Source organism: Hyaena hyaena, unplaced genomic scaffold (assembly GCF_003009895.1).
Source record: "Hyaena hyaena isolate Hyena2069 unplaced genomic scaffold, ASM300989v1 scaffold_334, whole genome shotgun sequence".
In the NCBI taxonomy this organism is placed as follows: Eukaryota; Metazoa; Chordata; class Mammalia; order Carnivora; family Hyaenidae; genus Hyaena; species Hyaena hyaena.
Genome location: NW_024080967.1, coordinates 474,075 through 487,168, shown reverse-complemented (window position 1 = coordinate 487,168; position 13,094 = coordinate 474,075). Strand labels below are relative to the sequence as shown.

Sequence of the window (13,094 nt, the reverse complement as noted above, 5' to 3'; positions counted from 1 at the left end):
GAAAAGGTCATTGATAACATATCCACGATCAAACCATTTATACATGGCTTTGTTAATCAGATTATGCCTTTATTTATATCTGTTTGTAGTTGTAACAGGATCTTTGTTGTGATGCCCTTTTTAGGGATCCTTAGCCCTCAAAAGTGTTCTTTAAAGAAACCAAGCAGAGTAGGCAATAAGCCCAGCACAACTACCCCTCACCAAACAGTCTATGTAAACATTTCTCCATGAGTGAGTCGTCCAAATCACGGGTTAGTTAAAAATCTAACTGGGACCATTAGGATAGTCTACTCATTTCCTGATCACTTCCAGCTGCCCAATGGCATTTAGCCAAAATATGTATTTCTGTGGCATTAGGAAACCTTAAAAATCATGCTTGTTATTACTACCCAGTTTCATTATCCTCCCATCCTCTTTCCATTTCCATTCTTTTCTCATTTGAATTCTGGCATTATCTTTAGTGGCTTATATTGATAATTTAAAGAGCTACACCAGAGCAGATAAAAATTATATTACAAGTGGAATCAGCAGTACAAATAATTTTGGTGGATCCTATCTGGGGGCCTCAAAATATGTATTGTCCCATTCCACAAATGTAAAAACTAACTGAGCATAATTATTAAGTTTCCTATATGAGACTGTCTTGAACTCTTATTTTTGCCATTTAGATGTTGTACATAAGCTAAAACTAAATATCATCTCTGGTATTCTTTCCTAATTATGAACAGTGATTTTGTTACCCACTTTAGAAAGAAAAGACTAAGAAAGTACTGGTCTTGGTTCTCCCCTACCCCCATATTTTTCTTTTCCTTAAACATTCTAATTCCAGGATTCACTTCCTTTAGTCAAGATGTTACACGTTTAAAAATACACGTTAAGAAACTACCCTCAAGGCAAATGAGTTTTCATTTTGTTGAAATTCATTAAACTAGAGGTTTTACTTACAGATGCATTTAAATGTAGGTTCAACAGATCATTTCTTTTTCTCCACTTCCCCAAATTATATTCAGCATTTAAAGCTCTTTATAGCTTGCCATCAGCATTATTCTGGTAGGCTTATCAGTGTTAATTCTGTTTGTTTTTGACAGCTTTTTAAAGTCCAGTTTTAGGATAGTTGAATTCAGATTATGTACGAGAGTGTGTATTTTGCAAAATGTTCTTGATTAGTTTGTAAAAAGTATCCATTGTTTTTGAGTATGCCCAGTTGATATGATAAATTTTTCATTGTCTTACCATAAAGCCTTGATGATCAACAGGGGGAAAGCAGATATTGTGAAGGTTTTTGTGAATTTTAAAAGTGCAAAATAAAGCAACCAGGTTTAAATAATGGGATTGTCTTTTTTTTCTCTTTAACAGGCTTAAAGTCTTTCCCTGAAATGCAGATTTTTATTACTCTTTACTGCAAGTTTACTCAGTGTTCAATTTACCCACTCAACAGTAGGATGGAAGAATTGAGAAATGACTAACTTTGGTGACTTACGGAGTCTTGAGAGCTGAGCCAGCAATTAGATAAGATTGAGCACGCACAGTGCTCAGCAATTGTGTAATTATGAATCTGCGTTTCAGGGAGTTGTAGGATTAAAATGTTACCTCTTTATATAACCTTTGGAGGAGCTATGTCTTTGGGACCTGGTTCCTAGCACAGTTTCGAATGTTGTAGGCACCTGTATTCCTTGACACCACAAAAGAAGTGACATCTGACCATAGGTCTTGGAGGAATAGGACTTACTCAGGCAGAGAAGGGAAAGTAATAGAAGTCTAGGAAGAGGGGAATGGTGCAGGGAAAGGGAGAGGCCTGTGTGACTGAAGCTAGTTGGGAAAGATGTTAGGGGACAAGCTTAGGAAGAGATAGGTTAACAATAGCAAGCATGATTTTGAGTATTTGTAGCCTTATCCTTTTTCTTATCATTCAAGAATGTGACATTTGAAAATACTACCTTTGAAAATATTACCTTTGTATTTATTCTTGCCAAAAACATTGATTTCTCACAGCCCCTCAGCCACTTACTAACGCTGAGCCAGTTTGTAGATCCAGAACCTCTTGATGAAAGGGCAGCCCAGCTTCCCTTCAGAAAGGACTCCGCTTACACTTCCCAGATATTACACAGTGGTTTCAGCTTCATTTCAGAGTTTCTTGCAAGAGATCCTAAACTCCAAAGAAGGCCCTGACAGTTCTTTGGTGACAACTTTGGAGACTGTGATCTTATCAAGGATTCATGGTGGACGGTACTCAGTGTTGAGGGCATCCAGCCACCCTGCTGACTTGGCAGCTGTAATGCTGCTCAGGTTGGCACACTCTGCTTGCCAGACTAGGATTTGCGGGTTATACTCTGTACACTTACCATCACCTTCCTGCCTTTTCTCTGGAGAGCACTGATGGTCCTCAATTCAGTGAAAAGGGTGGGGGAGAGGGAGGAGGAAGGGGGGCTAATAACTAAGATTCTGGTTAGCAGAATCTTTTCTCCCCCTTTTCATTTAATGGAGTTGAAACTGAGTCACATGACTGCTAATTAGGATTTTATTTGCTGTGTTTCCCCTTGCAGTTAGGTGTGACCAAGTGACTGAGTGCATTCCTATGGTATTTGAGCGAAAGTACTTCTTCTGGGCTGGGATCCTTAGGACAGTGGATGTGCTCCTCTGTACTCTGTCTTTATCCCTTCCAAGTAGTAGCTAAAGCAACTCACCCTTAATTTGCTGCAGAACCACAAGATGGAAGGAACTTGGATCCCTACATGACCACATGGAGTACTGAACTGTTGTGCGACAGAGGAATAAATGTCTTCACTGTTTAAGCCACATTATTGGTTTTTTGTTAGCAGCTCACCTTTTGTTCAAATTAACGCAAATGGTATTTCAGAGTTAGCTTCACTAAAGTTGGCTCTCAGCAGGCTGTACTAGTCCTGCCTTTCCATTGTAATAATTGATCTTGGGGTAATGGGAACTGAGTGTATAAAAGGCTTTGCCAAGGGCCGCCTGGCTGGCTCATTCGGTGTGGCATGTGACTCTTGATCTTGGGGTTGTGAGTTTGAGTCCCATGTTGGGTATACAATTAAAAATTAAACATACAATTTTTTAAGAAGGCTTTGCCAGTCCACTGAGTTAATTCCAAGTTGTATTTAAAATCTCACTTGATGACAAATATCAATAGAGCCTGATGCACATTTGTATAGCAGTAGAGACAGCCTGATAATACAGCATTGTTTTTTGAGCTCTCTTCCACAGATTAATAGTGTGCTACCATTAGGCCATTATCACTAAAATTATATAAAGCTTAAAGTTTTTTTTTTTCATTCTGTGTGTGTGTGTGTGAAAATGTAGAGGTTCACTGAAATACCAACATTTGAGAACATATCAAATAAGAAAAACCACAACATATACAGACACTTGCTGCAAGAGGACGCGTGAGGTATGTACCCACTGCCTGGGCTGCCCGGGCGCTGGCACGTTTTTCCTGGTTGGAATCCTTGGAACATGGAGAGGGGACAGAGCTGCCCTGGCTGACTGGCCATACAGCCTGCAGGTCTGCACCTGCAGCAAAAGTCCCTCTTGGCCCAGGGCCCAGTTCCTGGGGGTACCCGCTGGCACCCCTACTCTTGGGTAGAAAGATGGAGACCCTGCTTTTTTCCTTGAGAGTGGCGAGGGTTCACTGCGTGGGTAAGGCTGGGTAAGCTGCCTGGGGAAAGGGAGAGGATCCAGTGACCAGAAAGTGTGTCGTCCCTTCATCCTCCAAGTGGGAGGAGTCCATCCTTTGTGGTCAAACCCCTGAGAAAGACACACTGGCCAGATGTCTGCAGTACCTTCAAGTGAGTCCCTCACAGCCAACTGGGTTTCTCTGTCACCAGATGCCAGGTTCTCTCCTCTGCCAACAGCCTGTGCTTGCCTGGTGGGGAAGGTGGAGAAGGCCTCTGAGGCCAAAGAGGGTCAGCCCCCAGTGGATGGAAAGCGTGTGTGCATTGTGTGTTGTGGGGGGCCGTGGGAGGGGAGAGAAAATGGAGTCCAGCAGAGCTGGAGCTTACCAGACCGAAGTATCTGTTCTGTGCTCAAGCTTCTGATTTCCTCCCCTTTCCTTTTCTAGATAGGACTAAGCATTAGCAGTCTGAGGGCTCCTGCTGGCATGGCCTCCCACCACCACAGCCTGACGACACCCAGTGGGTGGTGGTCTGGAAACACTCCAGGGCATACTCATTTGAGAGGTGAGCCTTGTGTGAGAATCCCGTTTTCTTTATGACATAGGAGCCGCCTGCTCCCCCTGCTGAGAGTCCAAGAGGAGAGACGGAGCTTCTTCAACATCTATCCCGTGGAGTGGCTCGACCTCTGCAAGGCCCGCGGCCTCCGTGGCCCGTCCCTGTCCTGAGGTGGGGAGACCTCCTGCCCCGCACCTCGGTAAGCTGGGGCCAGGGGTATGGCACTAGCCCTGCTTTGGCAAAAGTCTCCTATTCTTTCAAACTTTGTATTCTGCTTCTTTAGAGTAGAATCCAGTGTACCATATTGGATGTAGGTTAAAATACTTCATAGGATTCTGAGAAACACCATAGTTTTCAGTTATCTCACTATGTGAACAAGCTTAGAACTACCCTTCTAGTGTTTGGACTCACACTTCTCACATATAATAAACCAGTGAAGATTTTATTTTCATTTTACAGTCAAGGGCAGGAGACATTATAACTTGCCAAATGTCATATAGCTGGAAGTGGCAGACCAGAGGTTTACCCAAATCTTTCAACTCTGAAGTCAGTGTTCTTGCAAAAAGTGAAAAGTTTGGTGGTCATTCAGAAGTAGGTTAAAATCCTGACTCTAGCACACACTGGCTGTTTGATGTATGTGCAGTTAATGTGTAAGGTAATGAGTGATGTAGAAAAATAATTTTATAAAAAACTTTTCAGAACATTCCAATCCCAAGTCAGTATTCTTGTTTTTCATTTTATCCTCAGTTGCTACTGCCTTCCATATTCGTTCCTATGACTTCTGTTTAGGAGCTATTTTATAAAACCCCTTTGAGATTCATCAGGGATAGTTTTTATGAGGCAGGTAGCACGTAGGGTTACAATCCTCACGACTGCGGCGTAGCCCAGGACTTGGCTCTTTGGCCACTGGACCTGGACCTATGGTAGAGTATGAGAAGAGCCATTTAAGTAGAATGAGCTTGGTAATTCAACTCACCCATTCTAGGAACCAAGATTAATCAAGCATAGTTAACACCTTTTCAGCTTTGTTTATAGGATGTTCAGAGATTCAAGAGTAAGATTGCTACCAGTAGCAATCCTCTATGATGAGGGGGAGGGGGGAACCTTCTTCTTGTGGTAATTGGGAGAGAAATAACATGAGGGAGGAAAATGCCTTGCCTTCAACATACTCTATGTAGTCTCCCAACTGTCTACTTGATGAAGACAAAGCCAGTTTGAAGCATATGCATAGATAGGGAAATAACCACCCTCAGACTTTTTCCTCATTATTTACTGTAACCCATGCCCACTGAGAGTCCCAAGCATTGAATTAATAGAAAAATCAATAAAAAATAGAATAAGGCCCCAACCCTTTAAAAAGTTCCCTGCTCCCTCTTTGGAGAGATCTTTTCAGGAATCTTTGCCAGACAAAAATGTCTGTAAATGAAAGAGTCCGAAAAGGGAAAAACACTTTGTGCTGAAAGATTTTTCTAACCTATAAATTCAGTTCGGTCTCCACAGAAAACAGAAGCTAGAAGGAAACCTTTGAGAGGGCCTAGCACTCTCATTTTATAGACGTAGAAACTGGGTCAGAGCACGTAACCTGCTTGGGTTAATGAGAGAGGTGGGTCTCCTAACCAAGACCTCCTGAATCCTGGCATGCAGTGGGCTCTGTACCGCTCTGTAAGATCAGCTTTGTGATGATTTGTATTAGATTAGTAACCATCTTTTCCATTGTCAGTTGCTTGGTTCATTTATCTAGAAACACTAAAGTATTAGCATTTTTGAGAACTGGCTTAATATTCTTTTTTTTAATGTTTATTTTTGAGAGAGACAGAATGTGAGCGGGGGAGGGGTGGATAGAGGAGAGAGACCCAGAATCTAAGGCAGGCTCTGAGCTGTCAGCACAGAGCCTTATGCAGGGCTCGAACTCACAGGCCGTGAGATCATGACCTGAGCTGAAGTCGGAGGCTCAACCAACTGAGCCACCCAGGTACCCCAACTGTATATTATAACTGGATTCATATTCTTAAACGGTTGTTTGGAATCAAATGCTTTCGGAGAATGGGCTACAAGTTACATCTAAAGTTGGCATAACAGCACCTTGGGCACACACAGCAGTAAAGAGATGGGAAATTTCCTTTGCAAAAAGAAAAGTTGAGGCTAAAACTAATCCCTGAAATAAGAATACTTCACCAACTAGCTGGTTCGGTTCAAAAATAATGAATCAGCTCAAGTCCTGCGGCCAAGTCTATATATACTCAATGTTTTTGTTCTATATGGTCTTCCCAAACCGTTTTTGTGAAAGCCATGGTTAAACTTTATTCCCCTGGTGAAGTTTATGATCCCGTGACCTTGGAAAAATGTAAGCTCAGAAGGGCAACATTCCGTTGCTCCTGCTGCCATCCCTGGCCCAGCTCACCTGGGAACCTTCCCAGTGTGTCAGCAGAAAACCCCTGCGACTGTGCACAGGCATGCCTCCCGTTTTCAGAGCGCTCCAAAGAATCGCTAGCGAATGGAACCGGGCAATTAACACTGTTCTCATTTGACTAAAAAGGACTTTTATCATAATTATGTTACCAGCATTGAATTGGTAATGAGGCTGTTAGAATTTTATCTGTTTTTCTCCTTTGTGCATCAAAAAAAGGTCACAAGTATTTCTGTAAATATTAATTAGTTGTGCCTCTCCTCATTACCTCTGAGGAAGGGGGAATCACCTTCAGGCTGCAGAATACAGATCTCCTGCACTGGAGATTTGCCCGCGGCAGGCTCCCTTTGCTCAAAGGGTTTCAGAAACGTTTGAATTCGTCGCTAGCACGGAGAAGCCGGGAGATTCGGCAAATGTTTCAATTCCTGGTTTCTAAGAATGTGAAGGAAGGCCGAGCACCACTGGTTCTCCTTTCCCTGGGAGTAGTCAAGTGTCCGTTAGAAAAGAAGAGCTCAAGAAACCAAAGTACGTCCATGCTGTGTTGCTAATACCTCTGCTAAAATCCTCGGGCACTCCTGAAATTTACCCACACCAATACCTTCAGGACCCATCACCCAAGAACCAGTTGGGCAGGGACGTGTGCCATACCTGGAAATCTAGCAGCCTTCGGTGCCCGTTCCAGTTTTACTACTCTTTTAAGAAGGCCCACGATCTGTATCTAAAGTAAGAGGGTTAGACAGCAAATGATACTTCTTTTTACTTTTGGTGCTTTTTATTTAACTCAGGAACTAGAAGGCAGAGCATCAAGTATAGCAAATGCATACACAAAATGAATCATCTTCTTTGAATGAGAGCCGGAAGGGGTCCCCATTGACATTTTATCAGTGCCCCTTCGTGGGCTTTAAGCAAAATGTTCTCCGGTTTGCTCTGAAGTGAGGAAAATGCAATAGTTAGGGTTCTGTCTCACACGTGTAGAGATTAGAGACAGTGTTCTAACATTTGATAAGTATTGGGACCGATCTGACCAGATACTTTGCACTCTTGTTTAACTAAGTCTATGTACACCTCTTGGCAACTACATGCTTCACTTTCTTGTCTAATTCTTCACAGAACTGCCTTGCAAGGCAGTTCTTTCCCTTTCTTTGTAGCTCCTGTTTTTTTGCTACTAACCAAGATTTAAAAGCTTTAAAGGTCCTGTTATTATAAGTACTTCTGCATTTCTTTAGGCCTTTAGCAATCTTGTATAACCCTCTGTTGCCAGAAGCAAAAGGAGCTAATCAGAGAATGACTTGAAAACTACCGAGGACAGTGACTTCAGCTCCTACTCCCATTTCTCCAGACTGTGTATCACGGTTTACTATTTAGTCTCCCTCTTTTCTAGGCAACACATCACAGCAGTCTTTTTCTAAAAGGTGGCAGCTCAGGTTCTGAAAAGGTCTTCAAGAACAAGAAATCTGCTAATGGGTTATGGGAGACTGTGATGGAAAAAGCACCCTTGTACATTGTTAGCGTAAATGTTGATGGGGCAGATTTCTTGTGGAGGAAAACTGGGGAGATCCATCAAAATCATAATTGAGTCCCTCCTGTCCCAGGAATTATGCTCCTCAGATTTTATGTGTATATATGCCAATACAGGAGAAGGTATCTATGAGGAAATTCAAGTCCATGGTTAAGTCAATTATGGTGTATTATACCATCACTGAAAAGAATGAGGTAGACCTATTTGTGCTAATGTGGAATGTCCACATATAAAGTGAAAAGAGCAACTCTAAGCATGCATGTATAGTTGGCTACCATTTTTAAAAGAAGTATTTACATAAATAGGCTTTGAACATCTGAAGGACACTAGAAATGATCAATAGTGGTTACTTCTGGGGAGTGACCTGATGGACTAGAGATGAAGGGTGAAAGGAGATAGTCCACTTCTTTTGAGTTCATTTTGTGTGTGTGTGTATGTGTTTGTTACCATGTGCATGCATCTCCCTTTCACTGCTGACATGCTTTTTTTAAATGAACCAGACCAGAGAAATAATGACACAGTTGTTGAGTAAGTGCCTCTCTCCCCAACTGTGTTTCTGAAGTCTTTCTTTCTGTCCAGCCCAGATACACACCCCTGCCCTATCTGGGGATGGGTGTAGGGGATGCTAGGCTGCTAGTTTACCTACTGGATTCAGGTCCCCCTTCCCCACGGCCTGACAGCTTTTCCCCATTCCAGTAAATATGGAGAGCTTTGCCTCAAGTCCTATTTCCCACCTACTAACTAGTACAGACAAGGGGGTATGCAGGAGTCAAACGGTGACGTATTAATGGTAGAAGAATGGGAAACCATGCCTGAACAGGGGAGCAAAACAGAAGTCACCCGGATATGTTTGCAAAGATCTGTGTTCCGAAAGGTAGTTTGTTATTTATCAAACATTTATTAAATACCTTCCTATAGGTCCCGGGTACCACTAGGACCTGACTCAGGACTGAACTGTATGTGCAACAGTCGCACATAACAAACTATCAGCTCATTAGTTCAAATTCAAGATCCTTTTTCCTTGAAATAGAACCTCATATAAACTTGAAGTAGTCAGTGGCACAGCATCCTCTGAAGATTTCAAAAGAAAAGGGCCCACAAGTTAGCTGGAAGGGAGGGGGGTAAAAAGGAATAGCCTCTCTTCAAATGCTAAATCTACAAAGTCCTCTGCCTATAAAGCAGATCTTGTAGTTTTGGTCTCTTCTCAGGAAATAATCACCACTCTGTTGAAAATGGGAAAGGCACCCCCTACCATCCCCGAGGCGGGGGGAAAAAACATTCACCCGAACAGCTTCTACTTGTTTTTACCATATATTCCAGGGATATGTATGGGGGTTTTTGTTTGTTTTTACATTTATACAGTTTACATTGCTTGACCCATAAATAGCACTCGTAAGATTAATAGGGCCATAGTTTTAAAGAGTATTTACATAGCCCCACCATGCATACAGAGCCTTTTTAATATTGAAAAATCAAAAAATTTGAACCTTCCATCACTAGGCAATATAAATTTGACCTTCTAAGCTTATAAACCCTGACTAAAGTACAAGCAATCATTTCATCCATAAATGCTGTTTCTGGTTCCCCAACAAATCTAGCACTGCAGTGTAACAAATGTCTTGCAATTCAGGGATATAAAAATAATCAGCTTTAAAATCTGACCTGTACAGTATGTACATTAATATTTGCACCGTTAAATTAGGAATACACTTAAGTCTATGAAATACTACATTATAAATAGCAATGTCTTTGTCAATCTGGAGCTAATACAATGCAGTGTTTACCTGGCTAACTGAAAGGGGACGAGGTGGCCTCACACGATGGGATGCACAGTACTGGCTGGGTTCAGCGTGACTACGTGCGTGCCGCACAAGACGGACAGACTGATCAGGACCTGGGCCAACCTGGTGTAGACAGACGACACACACTATCACTTTACAAAGGTGGCGGAAGTTCTCCGTTGTCTAAAGTAACACCCCCGTCCAATCACCTCCTGACAGTTTTCTTGAGGATTCTCTGGAGGACTGGAGACCAAAGCCGCTACACAGGACCGTAATGCACCTGACAGGCACAAGGTGGGGCATCAACCCGGCACCAGCCACGGAGGGCAAACTGGGGAAATCGCACCTTCCGAATGTTAATCTGACACCGTGAACAGCAGCAGGGGTCTCATTTACATGGGCAAAGCACTTTAAACTATTTTAGCAACTTTCCTATGGAAGAAAAAAGATAGATAGGATTCGAGATGGTTAATGGCAGTTTAGACATGACCCCCACAGCTACTAGGTTAGGAAATAATACAGTTTTTGCCCTTGTGTCCCTTTTTCTTCTTGGACTTAGTTGTTCTCTGACCAAACTGAGGAGTGGGGAGTGCAGAAGTTGGGCTCGAAAGGTCGTCTGTATAGTAGGCGTATCTCTGTGGCCGGGGTTGAGGAATCGGTTGTCCCAGAAAATAGCCTTCTTCTTCCGAGTCGGAGGAGGAGGTGGTGGAGGAGCACCAGGAATCATCGTCCTCCCCGTAGAGTCCCAGAAACCTAGGCAGTCCTGGGTTCTGCAGTGCGTAATCGGAGGTGGCATGGGCATACTGTCCGTACAGATCGGCGTTCTGGATGTATGCCTGGATTTCCCGGGCGCTCTTGTTCTGTATAAACTTCTCGTAGTTGTCAGGGGTGTAAAGGCGCAGTCTGTCCTTGGGAGAGTATTTTCTTTCTGTGACAAGGTTCAGGGCGTTGTCAGAGCGGGACTTCCTACTTCTCCTGCGGCGATGGTGATGAGACCGGGATCCCCTCTCTTCAAAATGGTAGACCCGTCTTCGAGTCCTTTCACTCATTGGAGGCTGCCGGATTTCAATGTTGTCATAGTTTCCGTTGTCAATGACATCATCCGAAAACTTGACCTGCTGAGGTCTGGATTGAGACTTGGATCTTCTCAGCACTGGCAGATGTACTGGTTTCTCCTCAGGCATGATTTTTTCTGGACACAGCTCTGAACTTAGACTCTTCAAGGACTCTGCGCTCCTGTGCAGCATGGAAGAGTTCAAAGTCCCCATATTGCTCATTTTCTCACAATCTTCTGCCTCCATTTCCTCAAAGTTTTGCAGGGAATATAATGATGGTCTCGGCTTGCTTTCTCCATCCACTGAAGCCCCTAGGAAGAAAAGCCAAGACAGAATGTGATCTTCTGACATTTATTAGACACAAGCTGCTGAAAGGAAGCATTTCAAAGAAAATTCTCCAAAATGTCAATGTTTGATTAACACCCACCAGGTGACACCAACAGGCATATATACTTGAGAAGGTTTGGCTTTTATTATCGATACGGGGGGCATAGCCTCTTACAAGCCCAGCTCTCTTGTGGCCAAACATTAGTTACAGCACATGTCACGAGCAGCAAACATTTTAAAGCTTCTCCACATGTAGAACATGACATGCAGCCAGACTACTTCACTTGAACATCTATCAATCTCTTCCTTTGCATCCACCTGGCCACGGTTATGATCCTTTTATACTTAGATTAGTCGTCAGCAAACCACAGCCCAAGGGCCACATCTGGCCCACGGCCTATTCGTGGATAAAGTTTCACGGGAACACAGCCACAACTATTCACTTACACATGGTCTATCGTTGCTTTCTGCAATGACAGAATTGAGTGGCTGCAACAGAGACTGTATGGTCCAAAGAGTGCTATCAAGCCCTTTAGAGAAGTTTGCCAAGCTCTGACACCTAGATCATCAGATCCAGCCTTCTTCCCCCTTGTCCTCTATAACATATGCTATTTTCAGACTAACTTTACTTTAATAAAGCTCTTCTCAAAACAGATATTGCTCTCCTTTCTTAGCAGGGCCCATGCAAGCCAAAACAAATGAATCTAGCCCAGCAGATTGTAAGTGACCAGGGCATTGTGCTGACAGACTACTGTCAACTAGACTACATAACTTCCCACTTTCTAGAGGAAGCCTGTTTCTCAGCCCATTGTCGTCAAGGAATATCAGCCCAACCCCTTTATGTGTACCTAATGAGCTCTTTTTTTTTTTTTTTTGCTAAGTGTGAAAACAGAGCCCAGCAAACAATATATTCTTAATTTAGTCCCACCCACTTTCCTCAACTCCCCTTTAGTGTAGGCCTGCCTCATCTTTGGCAAGTCCAGTAGAAACCAGGAGGGTAGCTTAAGTCTTAATTCCTCCTTGCCAGGGTGATTCCTGGCACTGGGCAGCCAGTAAAGCCTTTCCTGTGTACATTAAAGTAACATAACCTTTATGAAAGGACTGAATATCATCAGTTTGACTATAAAACTAGCCATAGCCTTTGCTAGCCATGGACCAGTAATATTTCTATGTTCAAAGACTTAACGTAAACGTAAGATTCGGGAAGGGTGGGTTCCAGACTCAGTCTTGCCTTTAAAAACCTATGTAAAGTTAGGCATTTAGCCTATTGGTGATTCAGGTTTCCTCCTTTGTAACACAGAGTAGGTAATATCCACTCTATACTGCTCAGGATCATTTTAAGGATAAAATGTAGATAACGGATATGAATATGCTTTGAAAACATTAAAGCAATTTTTAATCTGGATAAAAAACATTGAGCTATTTTTGAGCTATCTGTTGCCACAGGGCAATTCAGGAAACTATAAAAGATGGCTATGAGTTTATCAAGTACACAGGCTGATTTTAGCATCTTGAAATTCACATAGCATAATCTAAAGAGCACAGGATCTTTCAGACACAGATGGAGACTCCCTTATCCACAGAAACCGGTTTCTTCCTCTTTAAGGATAATACCTATTCAAGCTTCTATTAAAATGTATATATGTGCACACACACGTAGGCCCATGTTTATTTTGTTAGCGTTTGGCATTTAATGTAAACTTCTTCCTTCCCTTGGTCTACAGTTTTAAATAACACAGCCCCTACTGCTGAACCGTAGTTTGTAGAACAAATTTTTTAGTGGCTCTTTTTTTAAATACCCCATAATCCCTAGGATTGCGT

The 13,094-nt window shown here is 42.7% G+C and overlaps 1 protein-coding gene across 4 annotated transcripts in view; it reads right to left on the bottom strand.

Moving 5' to 3' along the window:
- Nucleotides 1-8,985: 8,985 nt before the first annotated feature.
- The window catches only part of PRICKLE1 (prickle planar cell polarity protein 1), a 112,572-nt gene continuing 108,463 nt past the window's right edge, over nt 8,986-13,094 (bottom strand). For all 4 annotated transcript variants that reach the window (XM_039249347.1, XM_039249350.1, XM_039249349.1 and 1 more), the window contains exon 8: nt 8,986-11,257. In XM_039249347.1, the coding sequence (XP_039105278.1) occupies nt 10,398-11,257 (860 nt within the window). In that variant the 3' untranslated portion in view covers nt 8,986-10,397. The remainder of the gene's footprint in view (nt 11,258-13,094) is intronic.